This window comes from Convolutriloba macropyga, chromosome 3 (assembly GCF_964194025.1).
Source record: "Convolutriloba macropyga chromosome 3, txConMacr16.3, whole genome shotgun sequence".
In the NCBI taxonomy this organism is placed as follows: domain Eukaryota; kingdom Metazoa; phylum Xenacoelomorpha; order Acoela; family Convolutidae; genus Convolutriloba; species Convolutriloba macropyga.
This window is the reverse complement of record NC_134470.1, coordinates 80,077,341-80,090,361: the sequence shown is the minus strand read 5'-3', so window position 1 is coordinate 80,090,361 and position 13,021 is coordinate 80,077,341. Positions and strand designations below refer to the sequence as shown.

At 35.2% G+C, this 13,021-nt stretch overlaps 1 protein-coding gene across 1 annotated transcript in view; it reads right to left on the bottom strand.

Moving 5' to 3' along the window:
• Nucleotides 1-608: 608 nt before the first annotated feature.
• The window catches only part of LOC142336504 (protein SSUH2 homolog), a 611,495-nt gene continuing 599,082 nt past the window's right edge, over nucleotides 609-13,021 (bottom strand). Inside the window, exons 4-6 of the mRNA XM_075385391.1 lie at nucleotides 6,970-7,264; nucleotides 3,855-4,133; nucleotides 609-1,165 (exon numbers count right to left, since the gene is read on the bottom strand). Coding sequence (XP_075241506.1) covers nucleotides 772-1,165; nucleotides 3,855-4,133; nucleotides 6,970-7,264 — 968 coding nt within the window. The 3' untranslated portion in view covers nucleotides 609-771. The remainder of the gene's footprint in view (nucleotides 1,166-3,854; nucleotides 4,134-6,969; nucleotides 7,265-13,021) is intronic.

Here is a 13,021-nt window from a genome sequence, read left to right as displayed (position 1 = left end):
CAGGAGGTGTAGCGCAAGTTTAGACATTACACATTTTTTATATAATTTTACAAAGACGTACCTACAATTCATTATTCATGCATAAAAGATCTGTCAATTTATCTTGATGCATGCTTGAATACATTTATTCTTTTTCACCTTATAGCTGTATCCTGCTTAACTCTCTTGCCATCTTGTCACAAGTCTTCAAGCGAACCTTGCATGTATGTTCTCTCTATTAAGAGAAACCAAGTAAAAAAATACATTTTTTGCTGTGTTTAAAATAAAGTTACACTAAAGAGTTTTCGTTTCTTGTTGGTTTCTGTAGTGAGAAAGCAACGAAAGTTTTAAATTTCAACAAAATCAGCAGCACTCCAAAAAACCCAATTGTTACACCTACGGGGGAATTTAAGGGTTTTTTAATTGAGACAAATAGCCGCATTTCCCCGCATACCATTAAGATAAGATGACGTTCCTTATAAAAATGAAGACTGTACGCAAAATAAATTAAAATGTGCAATGTTTAAATATGCGGTGTCTCCCCCCCCCCCCCCCCCACCCCACCCCCACCCCCCACCCATCACCGTCTTGCTTAGCGTATACTAATAACGCTTTAGATCCAACTCATTTGGTTTTTATTACGTTTTAAATTTGACCTCGGTTAAGTGATTTTTGAAACGTTCGCTCATTTCAACTTTTTCTACACTAACTAATGTATAATCCTCCATTAAATGATTAGATATGATAGCAGGGCAAACTTCAATTGGCATATATTTTGTAAATTTTCTTAACTCATAGAATAGAACAGCTTTCCATGGCAGGGCAATGAATTGATCGTTCAGTGCCATAGACCCACAATTTGTACTGCTTCCCTTTATAGACTAAGTCGACAGTGGTCACAGGAATGGCCAACAGCGAATGTTTCTGCTTCAAAATACGCGTACTCTCTCTACTTCTCATCACAAACTTCTCATAATGCTCGCGCAGAAATCTCATCGCAGCTTCATTAAGAGCAGGCGACTCTGGGTAAGCGGGCAAGGGCGCAATTGGAGGGTAATTTTCATCAGAGAACATTGGGACACCTCCGTTGACTTTCTCTAGCTTGCTGTCTGGGACTGAGACTGAGTCCCCTTCAAAATGAAAGGCGTCTTTGGTTTCGAATTTGGCAACCACCGAATGAATTACTCTACAAAAGTTGGGGAAATACAGCTCTCGGAAAACACTGAACAATGCATTTAGATCAAGCACTCTGATAAATAACATAGCCGGCATATTGCCGGAAAATAGCCGCCTTTGACGCGCTTGAAGCACATCGGGATTGAAACAGAAAAAGAAAAAAGAGATAAATTGACTAAATTTTGTTCTATTTTTTTAGTGTCAAAAAGTGTTCTAATTCGGAGTGAAGTTTCGGTTGGATTCTAAAACTTTTATTAATTCAGCTTCTAAACTGAAAGCTAATAAGCTCAATTCCAATGTCAGCTAGCAAACACTCTAATGAACTTTGATAACCTAATTCTCAATGACTTAATGACCGGGCTTTATCGGTTTATCCCGTCTCTTTTGATTTTGCTCTTTTGACCTTGACTGTATTCACTATCTTGCGTAATTCATTCAGTGCATGGGTTTAAAAACCATTCAGTTGAAACGGTGAGCGAGGTAAGTCAGAGGTGAGTCAGTCGTGACTTATGTAAAACGAAAAACGTGATCAAAAGGTAAAGCAAATTCAAAAACAAGTCCTGAAATACAATTCAAAGATTTGTATTAATTTATGACCTGACAATAATTTACTCCGCTTTAGAAGGCAAATGAGAGCTGTTAGCGATGAGGCAAAGCAAAAAAACAACACAAGAACAACAAAAACAAGCAACACTAAAAATTCAACTTTCATTTTTTGGAAAGACAGAATCAACAGAATCAAAAAATGACTGCTATGAACTCTATTTCTCAATAGCAACTTATCATTAAATGTCTATGAGTCTTCTAAATAATAATATTAAATGATTAAAAGACTAAAATAACCAAAAATCGCAATAAAACTTGCTGAAATCACAGAACGCAACAGCTACTGAGGGACACAATAACATCAATTATTTGACTCCTCAAAGACAACCGTTCAGACTTGTCATCAATGAGATTAAGTGATAAGACGGCAATGAGTACAACAAATACTAGCAAAACTAAAAAAAATCACTAGGATTTTTAAAAACGAACAAGCGTAAAAGTCACAAAAGCAATACCTATGAACTGAAATGACTTCCTTGAATCGAAGCCTTTTTATCAAAAAATGAGACTTGTCAACAATGAGACTAAGAGTTAAGACGACAAAGTTGAAAAGAAAAACAAAGTTGAAAAAAAATTCGATAATTATTTATGAAAACAATTAGTTTCAAAGTCATAGAAAGCTCTAGCTTCGACCAAAAACGATTAAATCGATAAACTTAGCGCCTATTAGCAGCATTAGAGACTTGTCCCCAATGAGATTAAAACATAAGACACAATAAATACTTGCACAACAAAGTACAATAAATACTTGCAGAACTCGAAAATTCACTAAAAATTTTTGAGAAAAGTAGTGTCAAAGTCATGAAAACAACTAGTTATTAACTCGAGCAAATAATTAGGTTCTTTTATGCCTCAGTAGCATCCAATCAGACCTGTCATTGATGAGATTAAGTGATAAAACAGCAGATACTTTAAAAAGGGGGGCACAATCTAAAATTCACTAATATTTTACAACAAATAGTGGTAAATTCATAACAAGTTTTAGCTGCCCTTTAATGAATTCAAGTAAAAGCAAATAGGCACAATTAGAACACATATGTACCGTCTTAAAAACACCGAAGGATAGGAAACTCTGAAACATAAGTCAAATTGACGCACCTGAAAAAAAATCCATCTCAAACGCCAAATTGTTCAAATTACCTATTTCTCACTCCACTTTGAAGGTATTTTGAAAAAACTCTCGTCTCAAACCTACTCGATTTTTCACTCCCTTTACCATTTCAATGTGACCAAAATCACCACTCTAATTTGACTTCTCTTTGACGTGAAAAAACAGAAAAAAGCATGAACAGGTCTTAAAAAAAGACAGCGCACCAATACAATTCAAATTCTTTGAATTGTAAAAAGTAGAGCGCCTAAATATTAGCGGTTTGAGAGGCTGACCGCGGCTATTAATAAACTGTAAAATATAATAATTATATTCCGGTTCCAAAGGAGTTTTGACTCAAAAAGCAGAATCACCTGGTTAATAACCCAGAATGCTCTACAATTATATTGATGTTACGTCAACAATTATGCATGCTGAAGTGAACATTCGTTAATTCATTTCAAGAATCATTAAAACAACCAACTCACGCCGGGAGAATTGCTCTCAAACAACTGGTTAGCCATTGGCTTCGTCAGTAGCTAGCTACGGTTTAGGGAGGCTAGCTTTAGCTTAATTGAATATATATGTCTCAAACAATATTGCTGAACCACATACTTAAAAGACTTGTAAGCCACAAGGCTCTAAGATAGCTTAATGCCCTCTGGGCGCTACCTGCTTATCCCCTTTTTGAAGATGAAGAGTCAAATGGGTCAGACGGAAAATCAGTCAATAAAAAAATCGCACTAAAAAGACCACGGGTCTAATATAATTGCTACAAACTTCGTTTGAGAGCATAAGAAAATAAAGAGACGAGCTTACAACATTTGAGATTATAGAAGCTACTTAACGGGTCTGAAACAGAACGACATAGTATTCAATGCCAAGATCACCCTTCTATTAAGAGAATAAATAGCAAGCAGCTTGATTAAAATATCGTTATTGGCATTATCGGAAGAATTTGAAAAATTGCTAATCTTTCTGAACAGCAAGCTATGGGAGAACACACCTTATAGCTCCAATCCCGTCGCACTTTTCACATTTGACAGATCCATACCCATTGCAATGAGAGCAAACAACCATCTCAGACCCCCCACACTTCTCACACGGTCCTCCGATTGTCTTGTGAGGGAAACACTTCACTTTTCCTCTCGTGTCACAGGAGTCGCACTTCCTCTTCATCAGTCCAAAACACCTGTCACACTTATCAACTGTGTGCTGGATGACTCGGTCACGTGATCCCTTCCACCACTCCTTGTCTGGTCGCAGATCATAGTACCACAGGTCACTGGAAACACACACCAATTAAATCACAACAATGATCGCGCACACCAGTTCTATTGCCTAAGTAGCTTCTGCCCAGTTAGAAGGGACGAACGATCGTGATTGTTCAAAATGACCAGTTAGGACCAAGGAATGGATAGGGATATGAGCCAACACTATTGGTCAAGAAGAAGTGTTATAAACAAGACGAGGACTGACTGTAGCTTCTCATACCAATTTTACATGCGATGTTCGGTGCAAGATTGGCAATGTAATATTACTTAAAAAAGCCCTTTTAGACATATAATCTTGAAAAACCAACAAATCAGATTTTCCTTAGGTCTGGAAGAAGAGCAGTAGCCTCATTTTTCTTCTTCAATATTCTGGAATGTTCTACACATTGAATGCCACTTCCTTACACGGGAGAATTCCTCACACGTTTTCCGATTTTTTCCCGAGCAACTAAGGAATAAAACATAACCGACTAACGTCGAGCGAATTGCTCTCAAACGACTGGCGAGCGGTTCGCTGCTTCAGTAGCTAGCCACGGTTTAGTGAGGCTAGCTTTAGCCTGATTCGACTCTTTTAGTTTTCTAGCCTTGTTCGTAAATAATCAAATAGAAAAACTGATATTTTAAAAAATTGCAAAATATTGCCAAAAATAAAAGTTTCCAGATTTCGCAGTCAAAAAATTGTTTAAAACCAAATTTTGTCTCTGGAGTTTTGTCAAATAACCCATCTGCAAGCCCTAAAAAGTTTCGTTGGCCAGTAAAGATCGTTAAACTCAGAAAAGGACAAAAAACAATGCAAATTTTAAAAAAATTTCGCAAAAAATTCAGATATTAACAATTTCAAAACCATTTCACTGTCTTAAGAGACTATCCAGTATCCTTTTTTTAAGCCTGAAATAGATTCACTGGCACATAAAGATCCATAAACTTGGAACATAATAATTTACCAAAAAATTTTAAAAAATCAAATTTTATCCAAAAAATACTAAAACTGGAGACATATAAATATTAATCACCATTCCATTAACTCTAGAAAATATGCAACAGCTTATTATCAAACCTTGGAGGAGGTCCCTAGGACCCTGGTGTCGGAAAAAAATTCAAAAACATTAAAAAACTTAAAATTGCGAATATTTTTAAAGAAATTGCTTAAATTTGTAATATTAAAACTATGAAAAAAAATCCATTACATCTAGAAACTATTACCAAACCCTAGAGGAGGTTATATGGCTCTTGAGGCCGGAGAAACCTAAAAAATGACAAAAAAATTCAAAATTGCAAGTTTTATAAAAAATATTGCTAAAAGTTGCGATAATAAAAACTTGAAAACTTATCCATGGCCACCAAAATTTTTTTAGTAAGTTATTAGCAAACCCTAACGGAGGTTTTCTGACCTCTGAGGCTGAAAAAACCAGAATAATGACAATAAATGTTAAATTGAAAAAATGCAAGTTTTGTAGAAAAAAAGCTAAAATTTTAAAATCTTAAAAAACATTACATCTAAAAACTATACAGTAACCTATTGTAAAACCCCAGAGGAGGTTAGTTGATCCTTGAGGCTGGAGAAACCTGGAAAAAAAATTTTCAAAAGAAATTAGAAAAAAATTCATGTTTTATCAAAAAATTGCTAAAATTTGTGATATTAAAAAGTTGAAAACTATTCCATGGCAAATAAAAACTTTTCAGTAACTAATTATCAAACCCCTTAGGACCTTTGCTGGCCCCTGGATCTGGAATGACTGGAAAAATGTCAAAAAAACTTTAAATTGCACGTTTTGTCAAAAAAATGCTTAAATTGGTGATGTTAAAATGTTGAAACCATTCTATTACTATAAACTATGCAGTAGCCTATTATTAAAACCTAGAGGAGGTTCCTTGACAGCTAGGAATGATAAAAATAAAAAATCTGGAAAATTTTTAAACAGCCGGCAAATTGCCGAAAATAGTCGCGATGGACGCTTGTGGCCTTCCATGAATTGAAACAACTAAAGAAACTTTTGAGGTTAGCTTCGGGCTGTCAACTTTATGACACATGCGGTCTATAAGGAAAAAAACCCTAAAGAAGTTTTTTCAAAAATGATATTCAAAATCAAAAACTCAAGACTAATACTGAAGAATTAGGGCATATAAGTTTGGCACTACTTAGATGCGCACTATTGATCTTTACTTAGTAAATCTTCATAAAGATCCATAAGTGAGTTCAGAAGTCATTTTTTTAGTGAGGTAAGTCACGCAATTGACCTAAAAGCAGAAATGACGTCGCGCACACAAATTTTAACTGCAAAGCAGTAGAAGTCACTGAAGTCATTGAAAAAGTCAATTCCAAGAAGTCAGGTCGTAAGAATCATCGATGGAGACGACGAATTAAAAACATCACCACGATGTCCCCAATAATAGCCGCTATCGCTTCGCGACTATTAAAAAGCTTGAAAAAAAGCAAAATAGTATAAATTTGAGTGTTTTTTGCGAGCAGTTGTTCGTCAGTAGCTAGAAACGAGGGGGGGTGCACCAAGGGATGATGGGGGGGGGGGGCAAACGTTGGGTGGGGGTTACAGCGCACGGGGGGGGGGGGGGGGGGCAATAAGCGGAGTGGTCTTCAACCTCTAAGAACAGCCCTTCACACCATAAGTATGAGTCTCCAAAACATTTTGAGCTCAAACAGAGCTGAGAGGCTCTAAGAGCACCTAATGCCCTCCAGGCGCTACCTGCTTATCCCGTTTTTGAGGACGAGAAGTCAAAAGCGTCCGAAAAAAAATCGGTCAAGCGAAAAACCGCATAAAAAAGACCGACAGGACTAATATAGTTGTTACAAACTTCGTTTGAGAGCAATTAAAAACTTATAGTTTGTACCTGTTAGGTTGTGCATTTGCCAGCTGATGAGGTCGATGTTGACCGTGCACCTTCTCCGTTCTAGTGACAAGAGACCTGTTCTCAATATAACTGCTCAACTTGTACCTCAGTCTGAAATCTGTGTTGTGGCTTTTGATGTTGACAAAACGACGCGGGTTCTTGGGTCTGTTGAAGAACCAGCTCTTCTTCTTCGCGTATTCTTCGAATGATGCGAGAATTTGATCTTCTGTGATAATGTTTGCGTGGTAAACTTTATTGAAAGCAGGTAGATACGAAGTTGGTGCTTGAAACGCAGCTGAAACAATAATCGGATTATTTAGAGAGGAAAATACATCAAACAACAATTCCCGAGACAAGATTCAAACCTTTAATTTAACAAAGATCTTTCTTTGAAAACTGCAACAAAAAACTCGATTTTTGATAATCACGCAAAATAAGGATAATTTAATTTTGTCACTGCAAAAAATATTTGGATACTCGTGCAAAATAGCATGCACTTAAACTCACTGCAGGCATGCACTTTCTTGTGAAAATTACTTGATACTTAAATTTAGTTGCTAAAAGTGGAGAGTTCGCATCTGAAACAGCACACAATAAGAAAACCTAACCGACTAACGTCGGGCAAATTGCTCTCAAACGACCGGCGAGCGGTTGGCTTCGTCAACAGCTAGCCACGGTTTAGTGTCGTCAGGGCGCTACCTCCCGTTTCTGAATACGAAAGTCAACTGAGTCAGACGAAAAATCGGCCAAGCGAAAAATTGCATAAAAGACAAACAGCATTAATATAATTGCTACAAATTGCTTTTGAGAGCAATTAACAATGGCTTCTTAAAAGTGCCTGTTAGATCATTTATGACAAAAAACATTTCAACTATAACTCATTGATAATGAGGATCAGAGATGGTGACATTACGCCACATAACAGCAGCTGAAGTGCGGAATCAACAAAAAGAGAGGGAGAGAGAGAGAGAGATAAAACGTGAACGAGAAAGAGAAGTAAAGGAACCCCAACCGAAAGAGAGAAAAGGAGACAGTAATATCGTCTATGATTGGATCCGACCGTGCAACTTCTAGTTCTCTAAGATGTTAATAAATAAATCATATAGAAAAAACTGAAAAAGGCAAAATTATAAAAAAGTTTTGAACTCGGCAATAAAAAATTCAAAACCATTTTTTGTCTCGAAAGTTCTGTCAAGTAACCCATCTCCGAGACTTGAAAAGTTTCGCTGGCCAGTAATGGTCGTTAAACTCAGAAAAGGACAATATTGAAAAAAATCTTGCTAAAAATCAAGACATTAATATCTTAAGAACCATTTCATTGTCTCAAGAGACTATCCAGTATCCCTGTTTTAAGCCTGAAATAGTTTCAGTGATTCATAAAGATCCATACGCTTGGAACATGAAAAAGTTTCCAAAAATTTGAAAAGTTCAAGTTTTATTACTTTAAAACTAAAAGTTTTAAAGTTTTTAAATATTACTCAAACTAAAGTCTAAAAACTGTCAATCACAATCCCGTTAGCTCTAGAACCTATGCAGCGGTTTATTACCTTGGAGGAGGTCCCAGGGCCTCTGTTGCCGGAAAAAATTCAAAAAACATGAAAAAATTGCAAATGTTTTTAAAAATTGTTCAAATTCGTGACATTAAAATCTCCAATAACATTCCATTTCACCTATAAACTATGCAGTAACATACTAACAAAACCTAGAGGAACTTCCGTGGCCCTTGAGGCTAGAGCAACCTGAAAAATGACAAAAAAAAATCTCAAAAAACTTCAAAAAATTGCAAGTTTTAAAAAAATTGCGAAAACTTGATATTAAAAAATTGAAAATTAATCCATGACCAAGAAAAATTTTACAATAACTTATTATCAAACCCTAACGGAGGCTTTGTTGACCCATGAGGCTCAAAAAATCTGAATGACTAAATAATAAAAAAAATTGGAAAAATGGCAAAAAATATCAAAAATATTATAAAATTCGTGCTGTTAAAAAATTGCAAGGCATTCCATTTAATCTAAAAAATATTCAGGAACCCATTTGCAAACCCTAGAGGAGGTTACTTGGCTCTTAAGGCTGAACAAATCTAAAGAACGACAAAAAAATTCAAAAAAAACTTGAAAAAAAACAAGTTTTATCAAAAAATAGCTAAAATTTGTGACATTAAAAAGTTGAAAAACTATTCCATTACTATAAAAACTTTCTCAGTAACTTATTATCAAACCCCATAGGAGGTTTTCTGGCCCCTGGGTCAGGGAAGACCTGAATAGGGAAAAAATGTCAAAAAAATTTGAAAAATTGCACGTTTTGTCAAAAAAAATGCTAAAATTCGTGATGGTATAATGTTTAAACCATTAAATTAGCACCAGAAACTACGCAGTAACCTATTTTTAAAACCCAAAGGTGGTTCCTTGACTTCTACGGCTGATAAAAACAGGATCTACCTGTTGATCCCGTTTTTGAGGACGAAAAGTCAAAAGCGTCAGACGAAAAATCGGTCAAGCCAAAAATCGCATAAAAAAAAGACCGACAAGACTAATATAATTGCTGCAAATTCGTTTGAGAGCAATTAAACACGATGCTCGCGTGGAAATTAATTGATACTTAATTTTAGTTGCTAAGAGTGGACAGTTCGCATCTGAAACTGCATACAATAAAACACTCGCTCGCGTCTGTGCGTTGCAATGCGTACCAACAATTAGTGTTAGAGTAAATTTGGAAGTATTTTCTGGAAAATCGAAGCAACGGCATGAGGCCAAAAAATTCTTTATAATTTTTTTCAAAAATTTATTTTTAGGACACAACCCCAGTTCTATGTTCAATCGTATTCCAATGCTTTTTTTTTTCAAAAATATTCAAGACAAAATAATCACTTTCTTTGCATCAATTTTGCATCAAAGTTTCTAGAAACAGATCAATTGGCTGAAGATAAATCCTGCATCAATTATTTTTCATAAGATTCTAAATCCCCTCTTACTCGTCAACAAAAACCTATGGCTGAAATTATTTGAAATTGCAATTCATACTTGAAGCTCATGAAAAAATCCGCTTGAAAAAGTATAAAATGAGATTTGGGCTGAGCGGAAAAAAGGCCGTAGAATCGTTAACCTTTAATTAGAGCAAAATGATAATACCACTGCTTCAATTTTTATTTGAAATATGTCACATTTAAAAAACTGCGCACATTTTTGCAAAGACAAAAACTCCAGGTATTTAAAATTTTTCGTAAGTTTAACTCAGATAGCAAAAATGACTTCTGAAACCGCTTTATTTTTCAAAAATTTCAACTTAGTGCTAATATTTAAACTAGATGCTATAATTAAAGTACTTGATGTTATCGAACACCATAGCAAAACCGTCAATTTCTGAAAACGAGAAACAAACATAACAGACTAACATCGGGCTAAATGCTCTCAAACGACTGGCGAGCGGTTCGCTTAGTCAGTTGCTAGCAGCGGCTTAGGGACGCTAGCTTGAGGGGATGCGGTGCGCATGAGGTGGAGGATGGCGAGGGGGTTAGCGCGGGTGGTGGGAGTGAGTGTGCGGGTTTAAGGGTGGAATGAGAAGTACCGGTGGAAGGGGGGGCAAGAGGTCAACCTTAAAGGGCAGGGAAAAACGCATAATTGGATACTATAAGAGCCGTACGGCTCTAAGCAAACTAAATGTCCTCCCGACTTTACCTGTTTATCCCGTTTTTGAGCACGAGAAGTCAAAAGCGTCAGACGAAAAAATCGTTACGCAAAAAATACCATCAAAAAAGACCGCAGGTTAATATAATTGCTACTAACTTCTTTTGAGAACTATGAAATATAAGCTTACAAATGACGGACCAATTTCTATCTAACGACAGACGGGGGCTGTAGACAATTTTTCATGGGTTCAAAATATTCCGACCAAGGATGTGATCGAACTCCCGACCTCCGACGTAATAGACAGAAGCATTAACCACTCGATCATCAGGTTCTTGTAATAACTTATCTTACAATCGCTATTGTTTTAGCAACAGAACTAACTTCAGAATAAGAGCAAATTAGAATACGTAAAAATCAAGAAGTCAAGTGAGAAAACGTCACTCGAGAAAAGAAATTGAAAGAATGTTTTAGAAAAAACGGTCAAGCAAAAAAAGACACACGTTTTCAATAAATGCCTTAAAATTTCAAGAGCAATTAAAAATACTCATGGATGTACAGATCGCAAGCCAATTGCTAATTTAGCTCTTCTAAGTGGATTATGCTAGGGAATTGGGGGTAAAAAATAACATTAGTAAAAATGGTACATTTTGTAGTTTTAAGGCGTTTCGCGAACAATACTGACATTACTTTGACACTTAGTTTGACTTTATTTTGGACAACCGTGAGAACAGAAATGAATTTCGTCACTCATACTTACATACAACTCATATACTTATATACTCATACTAACGTTTTAACTAATGAAAATTTCGAACAATCAACTCTTTGGTGTACCAAGGAAGCTCGGGGATGTGCGTTTGAACATGGTGTTCCACAACCGCTCGTCCTAATTTTTGTCTTAATTGTCTATCAAATGAAGAAGAGATACAAAACAATCAAAAGTTCAAATATTGTTAAGAAAATGGCGCATGAATTGGAGCAAAAATGGAGCAAAAATTGCTCACAACTAAAAGAAAAAATAATGAATCACCAAGTCATAATAGCACCAAAAAACTAAATATATTACATTGCACTTCAATAGAAAAACCGTGGCACAAATCTTAGACTCGGCAACAATTAAAAAAAAGAACAAAAACGGCAAAGTCAAAAAACACGAATATACTTTTGAACAAACAATTTCAAATAATGAAAACAATTTGATATCAACTCAAAATCTTTAAACAGGTTCATGATCATGACCCTGTTAAAAGCACAGAATGGGCATTTCAAAACGTACATTTACAATTAATTTTAAAGTCATAAAAACATTATCTTTCAACTGAAATCATTAAATAGGTTCATTTATTCATTCAAAGAAAGACATTCAGATCTACAATTATTCATAATATATCATAAATCTACAAACAGAACGACAAATACAGACAGAAATTTAAAAAAACAAGTTTTTTGCGAATGACTGGTGTCGAAGCCGTTAAATCAATAAGCAATTAGCTAAAAACATTAGATATGTTCAGCTGTGCTTTTGTTCAACACTAATAATGTGATATGGAACCTGTAATTAATCAAGTTCAGATAACAAGTAGACAAAAAAGAACATCAAAGTGCAAAGTGCAAAAAATGCGTCTAAAATTTTTTTGATTTCAAAATCATGAAAAACTTTGGCCATCAATTGAAATCAGTAATTGGTTCCTATGTTCACCCATAGGAAGCCGCTAAGACCTGCAATTATCCAGAAGTTTTCATATGACCACGAAAGTAAAAGACAAAAATTTAAAAAAGCCAGGTAACTCTGTCAGAAAACGGTGTCGAAGCCGATAAAAACAATACTCAATTCACTGATGTGCTCAATCGCGTTCTCTTTTAACGGCGATAATATGATAGCTGACCTGTCAATAATGAAAAAACAAGAACAATAAACTGGTGGGAAAATGTGCAAAAATTTTTGCAAAAACTCGTAGTTTCAAAGCCGAAAAACCAATCAAATTATAAAAGTAAAAAAAACTTAAATTTTAATCCATGAAAAAGACGATGCGACCTACCTTTACTGACCTTGAGTTACAAATCGACAAAAAAAAGAGAGAAGTGGCAAAGCTCAATAATCCATTGTTTATTTTGGAAACAAGTAATTTTAAGCTTTCGACATAAAACTATATGAGTTTCCTTGAAACAACTTAGGAGACCAATTGGACCTGTTATTAGTAAGCCTTGATTTTAATTGTTCTTTTCTGTAATTAATATAAAAAAGGGAAAATATTTAAAAAAAAGATAAGGACTGATTGTAATCAGAATTATTTTTGGACTTTGAAATACAACGATTAGACCAGAGTTAGCCTTGCTTTGATGTTCGTCAATTAGAAACACGTTAATTTTTCTGAATATTATGGATATGAATAATTGGACAAAAAGTCGATATATCCAAAATA